Source organism: Halichoeres trimaculatus, unplaced genomic scaffold (assembly GCF_033239565.1).
Source record: "Halichoeres trimaculatus isolate MK-OKI-2021-1 unplaced genomic scaffold, fHalTri1.1 fHalTri1_scaffold_15, whole genome shotgun sequence".
Lineage (NCBI taxonomy): Eukaryota > Metazoa > Chordata > Actinopteri > Labriformes > Labridae > Halichoeres > Halichoeres trimaculatus.
The window spans coordinates 22,510,031-22,530,356 of NW_027437193.1; the positions used below are offsets into that span (position 1 = coordinate 22,510,031).

A 20,326-nucleotide genomic window follows, 5' to 3' on the forward strand; every position below is an offset into this window, starting at 1 on the left:
CTTACAAAAATTCCAATATTACTACAAATATTGACTGCAACACCTATCGTGATCTAGCAACTAACCCACAATGCATTGTTCCATTGAGCAGGTGCGTTTGAAAAGCTAACATTAGCAGTCCTACACAGGTGAAAATAGCATGTCTCTTTCTACCCCCAAACAAAAAATCAGCGAGGAAAATCGTCAGTTAGATCCGGTGTGGACTGGAAAGTATTTATTAATTTTACCACCAAGTGCAAAAAACAAATCAATGCGTGAAAGATTATAATGACTGAAGCCACCACCCTGAAAAACATGCCACCGTTTCAAACTGTCCGGAAGAATCTCATGAGGGGGCCTGCTGTATTTCAGAGTTTGACTGTGTCTTACAACCAGAGCTGTACCACAATAAAGCAGTCTCAGTAGAGGACCACAGCAGCTTAACTTTGCTGCCAAAAATGTGTGGCCCAGCTGATGTCCTTGGTCTGAAAATACAACCCAACCAGATTTTTGATTAAATAGCCCTGTTATAGGGTAACAAAAAACTATCCATCCATCCATTTTCTAAACCGCTTATCCTGTTTAGGGTCGCGGGTGGCTGGAGCGTATCGCAGCAATCATTGGGCGAGAGGCAAGGTACACCCTGGACTGGTCGCCAGTCAATCGCAGGGCTGACATATAGACAGACAACCATGCATGCACACACTCACACCTAGGGATAATTTAGTGTGACCAATTAACCTGGTGAGCATGTTTTTGGACTGTGGGAGGAAGCCGGAGTACCTGGAGAGAACCCACGCATGCACTGGGAGAACATGCAAACTCCACACAGAAAGGCCCACCAGCCGGTGGGGATTTGAACCAGTGACCTTCTTGCTGTGAGGCTGTAGCGCTAACCGTTGCGCCACCATGCAGCCCCTAACTAAATAGAGTTATGTTGTAAAAAGGTGGACTGCACAGTGGAGCACTGCTATTGCCTTACAGCAGGAAGGTCCAAAATCCCAGTTTGGGTAAGGCGGGCCTTTGCTGTGTAGTTTGCTTGTTCTCCCGGTGCATGGGTTCATTTCAGGTACTCCAGCTTCCTCTCACAGTCCAAAAACATGGTCATCAGGTCAATAGATGGTTCTGAATTGCCCTCAGTGTTTCTTCTAACATTATATGGGCAGGGGGGTAATTTTAATTTTTCATATAGTGCTATATCACAGCAGAAGTAATTTAGATTCACCTCTCCCATAAATCAGGTCATCAGTCATCAATGTTATAAATGTTGTGAAACTGAGAACTTCTCACTGGTATTCTATGATAAACGCCCACCAGAAAAAGAAAAGGCGGTGATGCCCACCAGCTTTGGAGTTTTTAAAAATGGAAGTAGGTTCAGGTTTGCGTTAAGAGCAGTAAACTAAGCTTTAAGGAATAGGTTTAGGTTTTAGGACCCTCTTGTGCAATCCACCACTCACCGCCCTTCTTCCTTCCTCTCTTCTGCAGACTGTGGATATTCATAAGGAGAAAGTGGCTCGTCGAGAGATCGGCATCCTGACCACAAACAAGAACACCTCCCGCACTCACAAGATCATCGCCCCAGGCAACATGGAGAGACCAGTGCGCTACATCCGAAAGCCCATCGACTACACACTGCTGGATGATGTGGGGCATGGCGTCAAAGTAAGAAACATGACAAATGAAAGCACTCAGAATGAAACGGACTCACATGAAGACAAATGGCCTCACAGGGAAATGTATTATTTATCCATATCAAGATCTTTCCTTTCTCATTCACTAAACAACTGGTTTTAAAACCCACCATAATCAGACAGTTGCAGCTGAATCTTAAAGTCATTACTCTGACACATCAACTTGTTTTTTTAAGAGATAATCAATTTGGCTCAACATCAAAACACCTACTTAGTGGAGTTCACACCTTGCACCCTCTTGTGAACACAGCAACTGTCTGCTTTCATAACTCACTCCCACACAGCTCCTCAGACTTTAAGACGATCAATAAACAGAGCTTTTAGTTAATTAAGCACAGAAACACTTACACATGTACCACTCACAGAAAATGATGACAAGTCTTTGGCACACTGTGGCCAAAAAAGGCTTTCTGTGGCAGATGTTTGCTGCATGCACAGTAACAATTTTCTAAATGGGAAGGGAGTGAAAACTGCGCATATGTGAATCCAGGGTGTGAGTGAAAGAGAGAAACGTCTTGGCCAACTGCTTACCCACACCGTCACACCACCAATTGATGAGTGGCAAAATATTCTTCAGCGCTTTTCCGGCTCTTTCTTCACTTTCTCAGTCTCTCTCCACATGGTTCTTCCGCCACCCCCCCTTCTTCTTCTTCGCTCCACGCTCACCCTCTTGTGCATTGATTGCCGGTGTCACACACATTTCCGCACCACATTCGAGCCGGCCTCTTCATCCCTGTCTGTCTCAGCTGAGATAGTGGCTGTCTGCTGATTTTCAAACATCCGCTGATTCAAATTCAAAACGCCACAGTTTCCTCCTCTGAGAGCTGGCTCTCACCGAGGCAGATTTTGGCATGGCCCGCAATGCAAATGAAGCATCATTCATGGATGCTGCAGATGATGGATCTCTGCAGGAATCAGTGCAGATCAGAGAGGATGATGCAGGAAGAAAATGTGTGCAACCTTCTTTTCTGATCCAAGTCTACCTACAGAGGAGGATGGGAGCTTCTGCTGCTCGCCCAACAAAGACGATGACTCAGACGTGTGTAAAATGATGACTCATTTCAGGGTGCCTACATTTGGGAAACACTTTTGAATTAAGTTTAGTTATTTTAGATTAGATTGTACGCAGGAAACCTCAGAGGGAGGGAGATTCATGCTACAAGTTCATTTAAAATTCTCTCTTATTCCTGTGTGTTTGTGTGGTTTTTGTTCATGGATGTGCTCTTGTCTGGCTCGGTGCAGATGGAAAATTCTTATCAGATTCCATATTTTCTCCTCAGGACACAGCTTCTCTCACATGCCTTCAAATAATTTGAGAGTATAAGAATTATTTCATTCTCTACGATTTAGTTTCTAAAACATGTATTCTTAGAAGTCTTCTTAAGACTGGTACACACTACAGGATAAACAGGCTGATTTTCAATCAGCTCACGATCAAAGCCAACAAAGGCCTGATTGTCTGATGACATCATGTATGATTTTCCTGTGTCCTGTGGTCAGAGGCTCGGAGCTGCTCAGAAGCCCTCCGATTCAGTGATGGGAGATAATGAACATGTTTAATATTTGCGACTAAAAATCCTGTAGTGTGTGGGGCGCTCTGAGAGGAGCCAAGCAGGTACAGCGTGTAATGTCACGCGTACCGGAGCAAAGCCAATCAAGACACGAGATGACTCAGCTGACTGACCGAAGAGGAAGTAAGAAATCATTCTGTAATACTTAAAACGTTGTTATTCACACAGCCCATATCACTGCCGCCTCCACAACCTTTTCCATAATCCTCTTTCTTTTGTGTGTGTGTGTGTGTGTGTGTGTGTGTGTGTGTGTGTGTGTGTGTGTGTGTGTGTGTGTGTGTGTGTGTGTGTGTGTGTGTGTGTGTGTGTGTGTGTGTGTTTTTCAAAATTCTAGAGTCCAAAAATAACCATCCTTGTTTTTACTAGTGCTTCACGATTTTGGGGAAAAGGTGCAATTTGCGATTAGGTGGACAATATTGCGATTGCGATTGTGCTTGCGATTTAATAAAAAAGGTTGTGTCATGGTGAGTCTACAGACTTGCTTGGTTATCATGGAGAAAAATCTGAATTGCATGTTCTGACATTGAGATTGCCATTGCCATTGCCATTGCCATTGCCATTGCGATAATCGTGCAGCCCTAGTTTTTACCCGTACGTTCGTCATGTTTGTTTACACCAAAATCAAGTTTTACTACGCGAGATTTGGAATATTGAGCGTGAAGAAGCTGAAGCTCTACTGAAGAACCTGTTGCGTGGTGTAAGATCAGGAGAGAGAAATCTTGTGCGATCTGTCTTTTGTTATCATCAAGTGTGTGGTCTCTAAATGTGTTAAGTTTTGGAGAATCCTGTAATGTGTACCAGCCTTTAGGCATGTGCATTTGATGTCCTGCCTGTATGTTCAGTTAGTGTTAGAAAAGCTGGTTGGAACACAGTCCTGTTGGTGAACTTCTTCAAGCGCTGAAGGTGTGATCACTCCCCTGCGCTCCCCTCCAGAGGAACTCATCCATGGAAAGATGTGAAGTCAAACTGGAGCACGGACCGACCCATTCACACATTTACGGATGACTGTGCTCACCCTCTCTGCCATTACAGCCTTTTATTGGCATAACTGCCAGTAACCAGGGTGACATACTTTCAGCCGCTCGGACAGCCTGGACCCCTCACTGCACTTATTCATGACCTCAGCGTGCTTTAACGCCCTGTTTTATTTTGTGTTAGTGCAACACTTGGAATGTCTGCGCACACATACACGTAGCTCAGGCTCTGCTCATTATTTCTGCCACAGCTGCTAGTGGAAGTGAATCTCTTTCTGATTCCCTTTTTGTAACACTCGTCTAGACACTGCAGAGAGAAGACCCATATACAAACAAAGTGGGGTGAGGAAAAGTTTCAGTATGTATATTTGATAGAGATGGGGATTTCACTATGTGGAACACAGGGAAGTTATCTCCTCCCACGCTTTGTGTAAAAGCTAAATTGGGTTGTTTGGTGTGGGTTTTATTTGTCGGCAAGTGTCTGAATGTAACGAGGAGAGACTGATAGAAAAATTATTCACCTCCTGAACAGAAGTGTTGAATACACTCTGGCTCCAGATGGGTTGAAATTCTCATGTTTCTGAATTCATAATGGGTCAATGGAGTTAGTTAAATGAAATTACCAAACATATTGATAGTAGGTTAACCTTTAAGGTAATAATGTTTTGCTCTTCTCTCTCTCTCTTTGTTTATTCCTGGGCTTTTTAAATGATGAACTGCTTCATGGATGTCAGGATGTTTTTTTCTTTTCTCTCCTTTGTTTCTTTATTTTGTACTTTTTTGTCATTTTGCATCAAACAAACATCTCTGCGATACAGACTTGAAATTATGTGTAATTATCATCCCTATATTCTCAACACATCATTCCAAAGGCAAATATACACAGTGCTTAACAATTTTATTAGACCACCTTTCATAAAATGATAAACTCCCCAGCATCATAGGGCACTTATATATACAAGCATTAAATATAAAATTTTGAATAAAGAGATTTCTCATCCTGGTGGATTAACCATTAGAAACATTTAGAAAAAAAAATATATGCTGTTCTTTTAGGGAGGTGGTGGCAAACTCCTTAAATCGGGTGGTGGTCTGATGAATTTATTAACCACTGAGCAACAAATAACAACAAACACATAGTTTTTTTCTTCACAATAAAACAATGAAAATGAGCTCAGGTCTGAGACAGTGAATTTGACAGAGAGTAGGAGATGACACACACCAAATCAGCATGTTTCTGGGCTCATCTTAGCTTTTTTTAAATGTTGTATTAGCTTGTTTAGGGATATTGCAGTACGTCTTTCTCTCTCTGTTTGTGTGTTTCATAACGTTATATAATATGAAGGTTTTTAACTGTAATCACAGCTAAAATCTTTTCATGTCATAATAAAATATACACCTGACTCATTACTTCATTCCTAGAAAGACAGAGATGCTCATAGTGTAGTAAAGCATTTAACACAGTGTAAACTAGCAATGGGTACCTTTCATATTTGATACAATACAGTACCGATGCCGGGTACCTGGCAATTGGTATCGGTACTCAGCGGTACCAATTTTTGGTACTTTTTTGAATGTTTATATGATAATAAATTGTAATTTGTTTAATGATAAAATCTCAAAGTTCATCAATTTAACATATTTATTTCTCAATATATAAACTTGTAATGCATGTACAGCATTAAAAATCACCTACTCTTCCACTCTCACATCCACAAAGATGCGTTTAGGTACCGAAACACCGTCCTGTATGATTTTATGTGAATCAGAACTCAGTACTACAGACAGAATTTGTTCAGTACCCCATAAAAGTACCTAATTTGGTACCACCCCTAATGTAAACACATTATTTTTTATTACATATCTAGAATTAATCACTTAATTTAGGGGCTCAGTGTGTTAATCAAACAATTAAAATTAAAGAAAACTAAAGAAGATAATGTTATAATAGATTTTAAAACAAAGTTTAAACCAAAAGAGTAAAAATAAGAAAATAAATGAAATGCATAGAATTCAGCTAAATCTATTAAAGTAGAAACATTTGAGTAATACCAAATAAGTAACAGAAATTAAAACTGTTGTAAAATCGCTGATTGATACAGCAAAAGAAAATAGAATAATCCAATATTGTGGATGCTTCCCTCTTTCATGTTGGTGATGTCAAACCATGTGTTTTAATCCATCTTTGTCAACATGTGAGCTACCTTTCAGCAGGTGGATCCATCCACTCTTTTCTTTGTCTTTATGAAGCTCCCATGAACCGAGCATTGTAATCATGTATTAATGATAATCTAGTATTCAGGCTCCATGTGATGCTTGAATTTCACACCTGCTTTCACTAATCCCTCTTGTTCTGCCACTAACCAACCAACGTTCTTTGTCTTCTCTTTTTGCCTGCTTGCACTCAGTGGCTTAAGGCCAAGGTAAGATATGGTTGTCCTCTCATTTTTTTGTGCTTTAACAATTATAAAAATACAAACTCATCAAGGTCTGCATGCACCAGCTGAAACTGTCAGAAATACCTGCAGAGTAATTTAAATAGTGTCTTACATTTTGCCTTTCTGTTTCTGTAAATGTAGAGTACAGCTAAACAGAGACATTATGGTTTGTGTATTCATTTTTCTCTTGCAACATGTATGTCTCTGTCCTGTAGCTGTTTATCTCTGTACAAATGGCTGAGTGGGATTCTGTTTGACATGTTCAGATCTACAAGCCAGTCACAGCCAGTCGCCTACTCAGCCAAGCTGTCTGCACCCAGTCTCTCTTTTTTATGCTCATTTGAAAGAAACTGATCTTCTGCTCAGTCACAGTTTGTTGAAGTCACCTTTCAGCCTTCATGGTTATTGGCTGGGAAGACATTATAATGAGCCAATCGGATTATACAAAACTAACATTTTAACTTGTCTCTTCTCCTCTAGCAACATGGGAACAATGCAGCTGGACGGGGAGGCACGATTTCCAGGACGAACCCACCCACACAGAAACCTCCAAGCCCCCCCATGGCTGGTCGTGGTACCCTCGGGTGAGCAGTTTTTAAATTCTTCTCTTCTTCTGAAATATGGTTTCTGTTTCATTTCACTTTGATTTCATACAATGGTTGTTTGTGACACTGCGTCATGAAAAAATTCAGGCTTTAGTGCAGTTTCAAAGATGCGTCTGTGTTAACAGGCGTAACACTCCCTACAAGACCCTGGAGCCTGTGAAGCCACCAGTGGTGCCAAACGACTACATGACGAGCCCAGCACGACTGGGCAGCCAGCACAGCCCTGCACGCACAGCCTCCCTCAACCAGAGGCCCCGGACACACAGGTAGTGCACGCACCCTCTCCGCTCAATGTGAAGCAAACATCACACTATGATTGGACAGCTTCCTTTTGTCTTGCACATGCACACAGAGCTTACCAACATGATTGGCATGTCCTATCATGTTTCTCTTCATTCCATGTGAGACAGAGCACAAAATTAATTTCTCCCTGAACCAAAATCATCAGTTTCCTGACTTTAAAGTGAAGGAAGTTTAATTGTGGTCACATTCACATTAAACTCCCTGAAACCTTTTTGGTAGAAATCTCCAAATTTCAAACAGCACATCAGAACAAAGACATCAGTCCTGCTCGCTCAGACTGAATAAAAATCCCTGTTATTAAGTGAAGCTCCTGATAATCAGTCATTTTATTACAAAGCCATTAGCAGGAGAAAATCCATTTTACCTGTTCTACCAAAACAAAGGAGCGCGTCAGTATTCAAGAAATGAAAGTCTTATTTCTCATAAATTACACTCTGCTTTGCAAAGAAGATGTGTTTCCTAAAGCTTTCTCACTCTTTAGCTCTGTTCTATCCTCATGTGGATTTAATGACTGCACTAATATTTCACATTTAAAGTAGCAGTCATTTATCCATGGTTAAAATCTAATGACTTTCAGTCAAAGCTCTGAGATCGAACATGGTTTCCTCCTTGGCTCTTGTTTTGTTTTTCCTCACAGCAAATGTATCTGTGTGCTGCCAGATTTGTACCCACTGCTCATGTGTGAAGACACAGCACATTCAGAGCACTGTGAATCTGTCACCCGTGACAAGAATATTGTTACACTGAGTGACATATGACTGAGTAATGATGGGATGTCAAACACTGTCATGTAATTAGAATTGTCTCCCACATCCTCTAACGATCCCTCTGTCGGGGTTTTATGCAGTGGCAGCAGCGGGGGAAGTGGCGGCAGGGAGAACAGCGGAGGCAGCAGTGTCGGAGTCCCTCTGGCAGTTCCCACCCCCTCCCCTCCCAGCATGGGGCAAGGTGAGTCTCAGCAGCTGTAACCTTTACTGCTCGTCACAGGTGTCCACAGCAGGGTGTCACCGCTGTTTACAGTATTGAATGTTTGAAGCCTCTTCTCTCTACACACCTGAATGTAAGGCCCCGTTTACACAACAACGTTTCATCTGAAAACGCTAAAACGCAGTGAAAAAATCTGCGTTTGCACGGAAACGCTGAGGGACTGAAAAGTAAGCCTGCAGGTGGTGCTATAACTGTCTTGTCCAGAAGCAGCTTTTGGGAGATCTCCACCGAAGTAGAGTTCAGCCAGTCATCTGGTGTATTGGGGAATACTTAGTGCAAAAGTGGAGCAACAGATGCACATTTTGTATAAAGACAGTCAGCAGATACAACAGATTGAGCAGCACAAGCACAACACGGTAGTTTGCAACGATCATTACATCGGTACTGTTGTCCTGTGTATGCATGCGCCGGAGGCGGAGTGTGACGTCAGCGTTTCCACTGGAAACGTCGGATTACCGTTTACACAGCAACGTGTCGGCAGCATTTCAGAAAAATCTCACTCTGGAGGCTGTTTTCAAAAGTTTGTGTTTCAGGTCGGCTGAAATGCCGTTTCCGTGTAAACACTTGGCCGAAATGCTACAAAACTTTTGCGTTTTACCCTAAAACCATTGTCGTGTAAACGGGGCCTAGGTCTGTAGAGCCTAATGATTTGTTTCATCTTTCAAATGACATTTATCAGGTCAAAGAAAGGGTTAAAAATATGAATGACACTCAGGATGTTTCAAAGAATGGCAGATACTTCCAGCTAATTTTATTATACATATTATACATAAACGGTATAAATTTGGGTATCATCAGCATTTAGCTTGATCTGGTCCTCATTTTGATGTCTCTGCTTCAATATGAACCTATAAAATTCACCTTGTTCTGCAGTAACATTTAAAGCTACATTATATCCCATTAGCAGTGTTTGCCCAGACACACTTAATGCAGTAGATTAAAGAAGCTGCAGCACTGGAGGGTTTTCACCTCTTGCTGAAAGGAAAATGAAAATTAGATAAGCAAATGCTCTTTTATAATAAAAAAGTAATGACAAAGAGAATGACTTTTTGAAAGTAAAGGTATTGTCTAGATTTTGTTCATTTATTTTTACTCTTTTCCTTCTTTGTGAATCTGTAGTGACAAATAAGTTGACTGCATTTGAAATGTATCTATTCTCCTCAAAACAGCTGATAATTTCATCCCTACACTCATAGACAGTGCAGACATTCAGGTTGAACTAAGCAAATAAATTAAAAAACTGCTGTTTATGTTTTAATTAAATTTAAAAATAACACAAGAACCTGAAAGTGAACCCAAATGCTTGTTACTTACTTGCAGGTCCTGGGTCTTTGGTTTGATATAACATAAAGAGCAAGATGCAGAGTCACATAAAACGAAATAGTACAGACTTGGTAATTTCTGTTATTGTGAGTTACAGAAAATAACTTTTTAAATTCTTCCTGATGGTTTTCAGGATACTTGGGAATCTAAACACTGATTGGTTGTCACACCACAGCTTCTTTACCACTTGAGTTTTAATTTTTGGATTTGCATCCAGGTCACAGACAAAAAACAGCCCTACTGTTAAAGTAAATACTTAAAAAACAATAAAAACAGAAATGACCATTGAGGGAACAAAAAAATTTAAAAAAACATGAAAGCTCAGAACACGACTGGCCACTTATTCAAGTTAGCCAGAATAGCTAGCAGATAGCAGATACTACTCTGCATTGCATATTAAACAAAATAAAAGACTTCTGGCAAGATAATAATCAACATCTAACAGAAATGAAATAAAAACTGAGAAGAACGAACTGCAAACTGTACAAAGCAGGATTGGAGAAGCAGAAACAACACTGCAGGCTACGGCTTTGCAAATGAAAAGGCTAATACATGGCAAAGCTAACACAGAGGCTAGGCTAACTGACCAAGAAGGGAGAGCACATGGGGACAAGGTTTACAGCATACTTGAGTTTCATTTTTTGATCCAGATTGAACAGATTGTTAGCCACACTCACATGAACATATAAGTTAATATAGATAAATTAATCATTTTCATATAATGATTAATAAGATTCAGTGTGTTTGGCAGATTTCACATTCTGCATTTGCTCTGTACAGACTAGAGCCTGCTGATCTGAATCAGTGAACACCATGCCAGGCACTCCCTCTTCACATTTGTCTTTCTCCCCTCCTGCAGTGGCCACATCCTCAGCCTCTGTGCCTCAGGGCCCTGGCTTGGGCCCCATACCAATGTCCCAGTTTGGCACCATCTCCCGCCAGATCTCTCGTCACAACTCCTCCACCACCTCCTCGGCCTCCATGGTGTCAGCCACCGGCACATACCGCCGCGCTCCCTCTGTCTCCTCCCAGCAGCCCCACATCAACGGAGGCCCCGCCTACCAACAGAACTCAGGTAACGCATGGTCATTCATCAGTATCTGCGTTACAAACGGCTGTATTTTGTAAATGGTTGGTGTGTGTACATGAGTGCATCTGGGAGGATTTCAGCTTGTATTAGATGCAGTCAAATCAGAGAGGGAGCTTGTTTTGCATTATCGCACTGTCCACTTTTGGCAACTGTAAGTTTTTGTTCTCATAAATCCCTTATTGTATTAATCTGCTAAAGGCTGTCCTCTGGGTGTGAGAGATATGCAGGAGCCAGCTAATGAAAATGAATGATGAGCCGTAATTACTGGAGTCAGGGATGGTGAAAACCTTCCCACCTCAGCCCTGCTGAGCGCACTGTTTCATTAACATTCCTAATTGAGTTATGACATTATCACGTCAGTCAGCTGGAGGAGACAGGCAGGCAGGGAACGGTGAGAAACTGCTGCGAGACAAGGGGAAACCCAGGATGTATGCATGCTTTCTGCCAGCAGAGAAGAATTTATTTTGGCAGGCGTCACTCGGAGCCATTCTCCTCTAATAGCTTTCTCTCGAAGGACAAACTCTTGCGTTGGCGGAGGCAGAGAAAGCTGTCTGACTCGTCTGAAACGACAGACAATCATGTAGAGCTGCATCCACCAGGGACTTAAACTGGGACATCACATGGTATCTGTGTTGTCTCCTTAGTGAAATTTCATTGAAGATGGAGATACGTTTGGGTTTCTGGTGACCGTAGGAGAAGTTTCACAGCAGAGAAATCGGTTTCACAAGGGAGCTCATTGATCTGCGGCTCTGCAGTGAGAACAGGGTGGAATAATAACACATTACTGCCTCCTGAATGTACAGACGTCTCTCCTCACATGTAATTTATGAGTCAGAGTGGATGAAGAGTGTGTGTGACATCATGTCTGTGAGTGAGGACAGCTGGGCTTTCTCCTGTTCTTGTCTGTTGATTTTTGTTTCGCTTGAAGCCTCATTTTAGCAGCAGAAGATGGAGATGATATTAGCGTGTTGAAGCTGATGCACCTGATCCAGACATAGCTCCATAATTTTAGCATTCATTGAAACTCTTCTCAGATTATTAGACACAGATGCTGCAGCTCCACCTGTGTGAACACATCTCTGCTGTGTTTTCACCTCCCTACCGTGATGTTTTTTTGGTCTTCGTGGTGCTTTGCAGCTCTCTCACTGTAGCACAAACCTTTTTGCTGGCTTCATCCTTTGCTGCTCGGACTTAAAACAGATGCTGATGAGGTATATTCTCAGAGTGAGATGAGCTGAACGTCTCTTTAGCCCAGCTTAAAATAACGCAGCACACAAAGAACACTGATTGGAAATGTGTAAATGAGTTTTTCAGCGTTGCTTCCTGCGTCGTTTCGCTCACTCACAGGCTTTTTTTGTTTTTCTGCTTCTTTCCCTCTTTTTCCACACCCCGTATCTGGACTTTATCTACTCCATTATCTCTTCCTGCTCTTGTCTTTGTCATCTCCCCTTCTGTCCACCTCCTCTGCCTCTCTGCTGCTTTGTCTGCCTCTCTGGGTGTTGCTGCTCCAGTGTCTGTGGCTCCTCCGCCTCCTCCTCCAATGGTGCAGCTGACCCCACAGATCCCTCTGACCGGCTTTGTGGCCAGAATGCAGGAGAGCAGTAAGTAGAAATGCATGCAGAAATGCATTCATCTCTTTGTTCAACAGATATTAACCCATGTAAACAACAAAACACACTGGATACGAAAATGACCATTTTAAAAAAGCCACCTCCTCAGGGTTAAAAGATAATGCTGTGAAATACCTGTCTTATAAACCTCTAACTGACCCACATCGAAACACTGGAGAAAAGACGTTTTGATTATCACTCTACAAGAGTAAAGCTAAGTGGGAGAGAGATCAGAGGAAGCTGGAGTATGCTGAATCACATTTATTATATTTTCCTGCTCCATTTTATGTTAGGAAAATGTAACAAAGAACAAATCCAAAAATGTATATACGGAAGATCTGCTCTGTAATCTCTTATTTCTCCTGTGTAAGCACAGTGTCCATGCCCTGGAAACGCCTTCGCTGCCTCACATCTCTTTTCTGCAGCTCACTCACACAGCACACCTTTTCCATGTCTCAAACTAGAAAAGCACTCAGAGAGCGCAGACCTCCACCAAGCATATTGTGATTGTCACCAACACTATAATGTTATACTCCCTTTCATCTGACTGTCTGCTACAATTTGGTGTTAGTTGCAGGTTTATACGATAATTTTTTTCCTGACAGTGTTGAAAATTATGATGACCCAGTACATATTTCATATTCTGGATTAGTATCCAGAATATTCCCAGGATCTGGATTGAATTTTTACATCTGTCAGAAAGTATCGTTCGTGACCTTGTCTTGTATTGTTTTGCAAAGCAATCTGACCATTTTATCGTGGAGTTATATACACATATGGTGAAAACAGCCCTATCTCACAATGATAAAGAATCCTTTAAAAAAGTGTTAGATTCAGAAGGTGATCCGGATCACCTCCAAAATTTAATCAGTTCTTCCTTATCCCATTTTAAACATTTCCTGAAAATTTCATCCAAACCTGTTCAACACTTTTTGAGTTACATTGTTTGCAGACAAACAGACAAATTCTTCCAAAAACATAACCTCCTTGGCGGAGGTCAAAAATCATTTCCAACACATCGCTACAGAATGAGAAGAGACAAAAACCAATGAAGCGTGAGCACATCAGTTATCAACTAATCAGCTGCTAGCTCTGGGTGTAAGATATGAACATGTATAGAAAACCATTGATTGAATCATTTATCAGCATCAACTAATTTAACCAGATACTGTTTGGTCACACTACAGTGGAAGTAAAGTAGGGATGCACCAATCCAACTTTTCTGGCTCCAATACTGATACCGATCCCAGGCTTTAGGCATTGACTGAGTGTGTTTAATAACAATCAGTGTTTAATAATAACCTGCATTCCCTACAGTAGGATGAGACTGGTAATGTTTTATGTAAACAGCAAAAAGTGAGTAAATAGAATTACTGAAGTTTATATTTATTTAAACTATAAAATGTTTAAATGTTTACCAGCAGTTTGGTAAAAAAAAAAAAAAAACATGCTTCAGAATGTGCAGAAATTAATATTCAATTGTACTTCTTTTATCCCGGAGACTGGTAATTCAGCAAAAAACAAAAAAAAGTGCATCAGAGGTAAAATTCCAAATCAAGTATCCAAGAGTGCCAGTAAAAAAGAAAAGGGAGAAAGCTGGTTGCCTGGATCAGCCCCTTTCCACTGATACCGATCCAGCTTTGAGGGGCATGGATACACCAATACCCGACACCAGGATCGGTGTCGGTGTATCCCTAAAGTAAACTCTGTTTACAGTATAGAGTGTAAAAGACACCGATCAACAAACTGTTCCAGCGTCCTCACACTGCCTCACATCTCCTCTCTGATGCTCACACACTCCGCACACCTTTTCTTTCACTGTACTCGGGGTTGAAGGGAAGCACACACCCCTCGGATGTCCGTCTGTTGCCATGGTGACTGTTCACATCACAGAAAGCCTGCGACCTGCACTCTCTGTCCACTGAAGGGAGAAAATTTGACCTGATGATGTGGCCAGCCGTCTGGGTGAGGAGATGCAGCTGTGTAGAAATCGAACTGTCTGGGTTTGTCTGCTTCTGAGCAGTCCGGGGTTGGGACCATGCTTTAAAACATTCAGCTGATAATTAGCATGAAAGCTTCTTTTAATAGAGCTTCTCTCGCACACAGGGAGTGACGCATTAAACAATTTAATCAGCGGCAGAAAGAGGTTGGTATGAAAAAAGGAGAAGTGGGCGGTTGGTTTGATCAGAGGTGATTATCCTCAACAAAGAAAAGAGAAGAAAAGATGTCACTGCGCAGAACAAACTGTAGAAATAAGTCATCCTGCAGTGAAACCCTGTTTCAATGTCTGTCACTGAGATGTTTCACTCTTCTGTCTGTAAAATACTTTTCACAGACGGAGCTTTTAGACTTAGTTTGCTCACATGTTTCTTCAAACCTCATAAACTCAGAGCTAATGAGTGCTGTGTTTAGACACACCTCAAACGGATGATGGAGGTGAGTGTTAGACTCTGAGACAGCCATTATTAAACAGTGAGGTATTTCAGCTCTGACTGTGACTCTGAAGAAATTCTGACTCACTCGTTGGTCTAGCAGAAAGTAGACACATAAACAGATTGGAATTAAACAGCTGTATTAAATTCATCCCTCTCGTCTATTAACTCAGTTTGTTTAATTCAAGAGAGTGGATAAATTGCATAAGTGGCTGTGCCTTTTCTTTGAACTCTCAGAGATGTGCTCCTCAAGGATGCTTATAAGCAAAAAACTGGTTCAAAGACCAAAGATGAAGGCACCAGTAAAGGGGTGTCAAACGTTTTATCACACTTTGGTTAACACCAATCTGCTCGTGTCGTGTTTGTTTGAAAACAGATAAAAATGAAGGTTCATTTTTCTGCTTCAGGCTTCAGACACAGATGCACCTTGCCTCTGTGTGTGAATGAACACATCCTGTCACCTAAGGAAAGGGATAAGTTTCTGTCACATGTCACACAGTTTTTGTCTGTAATAAACCTGAAATACAACCTGTGGAACTTCAAGTAAATCATGAGAGGAGCCCATCGGCGTCTGCATGAAATATCAGACACCTTTTAAATTGTTGGGTTGATACCAAGCAGTAATCCCTGGATTAAAAATATGAATCCTAAACTGGAGTCTTATAAAATGTAAAAAACTGCTGTTCTTGTTGTGTTCACTTAGGCTGGCTGCAGAAACCACCAAGACACAAAGCCTAAAAAGACAATTCTTATAGAAAATTGACCTATTTACAGCCTGGTTCTAAAAAACGCTTGAGTCTGAATAGGTAATTTCTATAGAGCCACTCACTATACAGGGATAAGTTCTTACAAAACTTGTTATTCAACTTTTACCCATATTTCCGACTTAACTGGGCACTCTGTAGCTGTGTGCTAATGGCGTGTTTCCACCAGGTAGTCAACACTCTACTGCAGGGGTGGCCAACCTGCCATTCATTATTCATTATTGTTATGAGTAGTGGTGTACCAATCAATCTAACTTATTGATAAATTGATGTTGTGATCAGTATTGAACAATACTTGTGGTGATGAGATTGATACTTAAGTTTCAGTTTCTTTTCTCTACATCGCACATGTGCTCATAGCTATCTAGATAGATAGACGGACGAAACTTTGTCTGTTCTGCTGTAAAAACAAAAATTTGTCTTTGGCACGGCTCTTGGTACGAATTGAAACACACTTACAAACACAATAAATGTCACTTCAAAATTTGAAAATCTTTTGATTTTCATCTTATGTCCTTTCGTTTATGTGTGAGAGGAAGTGTGTATGTGGTGCAGCTCTTTGTAGTACCATGGTAATTTTTGTGGCTCTTGGTCTCTGACTGGTTGGCCACCCCTGGTCTACAGTGTTGTTGCTCCACCTTCCGAGATCGGATTCAGTCTGGCACCCATACGAAAGAGTCCCAAAAAGTGGGACGGCTCGTCTCGGTTATTTGGAGATCTGTCCTGGGATAAATCAGTGGAGACGCCTCAAAATGCACCATACCGAGACGAACTGAACCGGTATGGGAACACGGTTTAAGACATTAAAGACCCACCATTTTACCTCATCCTAACTCAGACAAAGCGAGATTAGACTCAGCTTTTACAAAACAGCCCCTATCCATGATGGATTTTAAAACTCTGTCTCAAAAATAAATTGTGAGATTTCACAGTGACTTCATCTAAATACTTCACAGTCTATGGTAGAAATAGTTTTCCTACCATGTAATGTATGGATGTTTATGCACTTCTCCACGGTGTGCAGAAATAATGCTTTGGGTCATTTTGGAAATCTAGTTATGACGCAGTTTATAAAAAAACATAAACACAAGTTATTTCACGTCCAGTGAATAATGGTCCAGCAGTGCAGCAGTAGTTAAAGCTCCTTTGTTTGTCATATTGAGATCAACTGAAGCACAATCCACAAAGGAAACACTTATTTTATCTTTTCTGAACATTTTTCACACTTCAAACCACAATAGTAATAGTGATTTTTCAGTCTTCTTAATGTGTTTTTGTGTCTTTTATTTGTTGTTAGTGGATTTTTGAAGGTTACTCAAACAGATGCATGTAGTGGATTTAAATCTATTTTTTGTCCATTCAAGTATTTTAGGGCCAAAAGCTAATTCAAAATTGTCACCATTAGCATTGGACTTGATTAATGTTAAAGGCTATGAAAATAATGATCTCCACGTTATCAGACATGAAAAAAATGATGCAAATTTATTACATACTAGATTTTAACGCTGAATATATAACCTTAGTGTGTGTAAGAACTTCAAAATGGAATCAGAATGATACATGTTGATTTTATGTGGCAAAAAAAAAAAAAAAAAATTTGGAGTTAAACCTCTTTTTGTACTTTTAAACACATAAAAACCAAACTAAGACAAATACTTATTCAGCAGAACTTGTTACAAATAAATATTAAAGAAAAGTAAATTAAATAATTCCAAAGCCCAGTGTAACTTTAAAAAGCATTGTCATTAGCAGCAGGTAAGTTATTGTTGTAACTACTCTTACTAAAACAAAGGTATTACTAATGTGCTAATATTAGCAGAGAAAAGGAGCCCTGAGCTGCCCCCCAGTGGACATTTAAATCACTGCACATCAACTCCGGCCAATTCTCTCTGCTCAAGTCTTCACAATTATGTTTTACAAAAGGTCTCTGTTGATCCAAGACAAACACACACTGAGTTTTGGAATGGAAAACGTACAGTTTTAAAGGAAACACTGAGAATTAGTCCAAGGATTCCCATCAGCAGAATAAACTCAATCTGATGCATTTCTGACTTTGTCCTCCATCCTGTCTTTATCCAGTAACAGACAGTCCTGCCCCACCTCCTCCACCCCCGCCAGAGGACATTAATGTGTTTGAGGAGCCGTCTCCCCCGCCCCCTCCTCCACCTGTAGACTACGAGGAAGAGGAAGCTGCTATGGTCCATTACAGTGATCCATACTCAGATGGAGACCCCCAGTGGGCCCCCAAGGCCTATTTAGAGAAAGGTCAGTGTCAGCAGACCGTTTCTTCTTCTCACCCTTTATCCATCGTTCTTCTGTTTGTATTTCTGGGAGGTTAACCTTTATGTGGTATTATTTATTCCAGTCGTAGCCATCTATGACTACAGCAAAGACAAGGAAGACGAGCTGTCCTTCATGGAAGGAGCCATCATCTACATCATCAAGAAGAACGATGACGGCTGGTTTGAAGGCGTCTGTAACGGCGTCACCGGACTCTTCCCGGGAAACTACGTCGAGTCCATCATGCACTATGCTGACTAAAACAAACAAACAAACAAACAAACAAAAAAGTAAAACAGTAGAAAACACACCCAAAAACAGCCCTGCAGTTTTAACCAGAGTGATGATGTACAGACAGGTGTATGCAGTTCATACAGCTCCCTCTCTGAATGAAGTGCCATGGTGATTTTACAAACTTTTCTTTGGGGAGGGGGGCTTGTGCTTGCACGGTTTTGTTGTGCTCTGAAAAAAAAGAAACTGTTGCACAAAGGAGGAGGGGTTTAAAGCTTTGCAACTGGGGGAGTCTGTAAGTTTACACTGTGGAGCAAAGGGAGGAGAGAACAACCTTTTTGTTATTAACAATGCGTGATCGGTAGCACTTTCCAAACTTTAAAATGCCTCACAAGACATTAAATACAAGAAGTCCAGGTGAATCTAGAGATAGTTAGTTTGTGTACATGCTACCAACATTTCAAGTATTTCCAGTGCTGTAGATGTAGTGTTACAATAATATGATAGATAGATTGAGCTGTGCAGCATTTCTTTGACTATAAAATGCTGCACTAAAGCTCCTCCCCCTTTTATTTGCACTGCAAACTTGCAGACCAACCCATCTCTCCTTTTATTAAACAGCTTACCTTATCATAAAAAAGCATAAAAAGGACAAAGTATAGGCTGTTTATAAGACGTGGACGCTTGTTTCAAAAGTGACACAATTGCAGAATTGCCTTAAAGCTGCATTCTCTCTAACGGCCAGCAGGGGGTGACTGCAGAACAGAACTCCAGTTACATGAAACTCGATTGGAGAGTGATGTTTTATTTTGTATACCGTGGACACATTTTAAGTGAAATAGACATTTTAGCATGCTGTGATTGACAAGTCCTCAAAAGTTCAAGTCCTGAAAGCCCCGTGTTCAGAGCTGTCCACCTCTTATACTCAGTCTACAGTACAAACAGACAACAAGTGCATTAGGACACGACTGAATGTTGGATGACGTCGATGTCCGAACCACACAATGTTTAAAAAAAGGGGAACAAACAACCTGGAGTTGTGTATTTACTATGCTCTGTGACAGTGGGGATGTTGTTTAAAAGGGTGAAATGAGTGTACAGAACACAGTACAAGAAAAAAAAAAAAAAAAGACAACAGCTTCTTCTTTCCCGTGAAGTTTCTTTCTGTCCTCTGACTTGTATATAAAGTGTAACGTGAGAAGCTGCCAGTACAGTTACATTTGTCAGTTTAGTGTGTGTCACCTGTGACTCTCCATCAGCGTCAGTGGAGGTGATGCCAAGATTGGATGTTTTTGGTTTCAATCGTGTTTATTTTTACTTGAATATTAATTTTAATCATCACTCACAGTGCCATTTGAACTCAAACCAGGCAAAGTGGACGCATGTAAGCATTTATTTTTCTATGTTCAGCCACAGTTGTATCATTTCAATCGTTGTCACTGTGTTTGGTGATGCTGTCCAGCCACTGTAGCAGAGCTCTGAGGTGTTTGCTGCTTCTGAATGTGAAGCAGAGGAAGGACTAACCTGCGTGTGTGTCTTTATGTTGTTTTTCATTGTGCACTGATTTGTTTTCTATGACTGTGAGGACTTTATTATAACCATCACTGCTTTGATTTGTTCACATGCAGAAGTACCGACTTCACCTTTCTCCACATGTCGTCTGTTCTTTTTCAGTGGTTGCTGGTGTGGTGCTTAACATTGGTGCTCAAATACCATCATCACCAACGTAACAACCTCAAAATATGACCGCTGTTGATACTGTTGGAGGGAAACAAGGGATTTAATCACCTCACTCTGTTCCAGAGGGTGAACAAACATCAGATTTGATTGTAACCGTTTTGAAACACCTCTGCATTTTTAGTGAATGTAGGAAACTGATCAGTAATGTACTAAAGATAGATTCAGCTCCTAACAGTTTGTTTTTGTCTTTATCCCGCTAACTGCAGGGACAGAATGAATTTCAAACCCAAGGTCTTAAAAACAGCGCTGGTATGAAGAATCCTGTTCTGATTTTTATTACTCGTTCAATATAACATACCTGCCTTCAA

The 20,326-nt window shown here is 40.9% G+C and overlaps 1 protein-coding gene across 4 annotated transcripts in view; it reads left to right on the forward strand.

The window, feature by feature from the left end:
- LOC141803925 (abl interactor 1-like) overlaps positions 1-19,493 on the forward strand; it is a 35,359-nt gene extending 15,866 nt beyond the window's left edge. Inside the window, exons 3-11 of one of the 4 annotated variants that reach the window (XM_074688019.1) lie at positions 1,465-1,641; positions 6,624-6,638; positions 7,134-7,237; positions 7,384-7,524; positions 8,409-8,509; positions 10,731-10,946; positions 12,473-12,562; positions 17,847-18,032; positions 18,133-19,493. In XM_074688019.1, the coding sequence (XP_074544120.1) occupies positions 1,465-1,641; positions 6,624-6,638; positions 7,134-7,237; positions 7,384-7,524; positions 8,409-8,509; positions 10,731-10,946; positions 12,473-12,562; positions 17,847-18,032; positions 18,133-18,308 (1,206 nt within the window). In that variant the 3' untranslated portion in view covers positions 18,309-19,493. The remainder of the gene's footprint in view (positions 1-1,464; positions 1,642-6,623; positions 6,639-7,133; positions 7,238-7,383; positions 7,525-8,408; positions 8,510-10,730; positions 10,947-12,472; positions 12,563-17,846; positions 18,033-18,132) is intronic. The other 3 variants (XM_074688021.1, XM_074688020.1, XM_074688022.1) reach the window with 3 other exon arrangements.
- Positions 19,494-20,326: the final 833 nt, after the last annotated feature.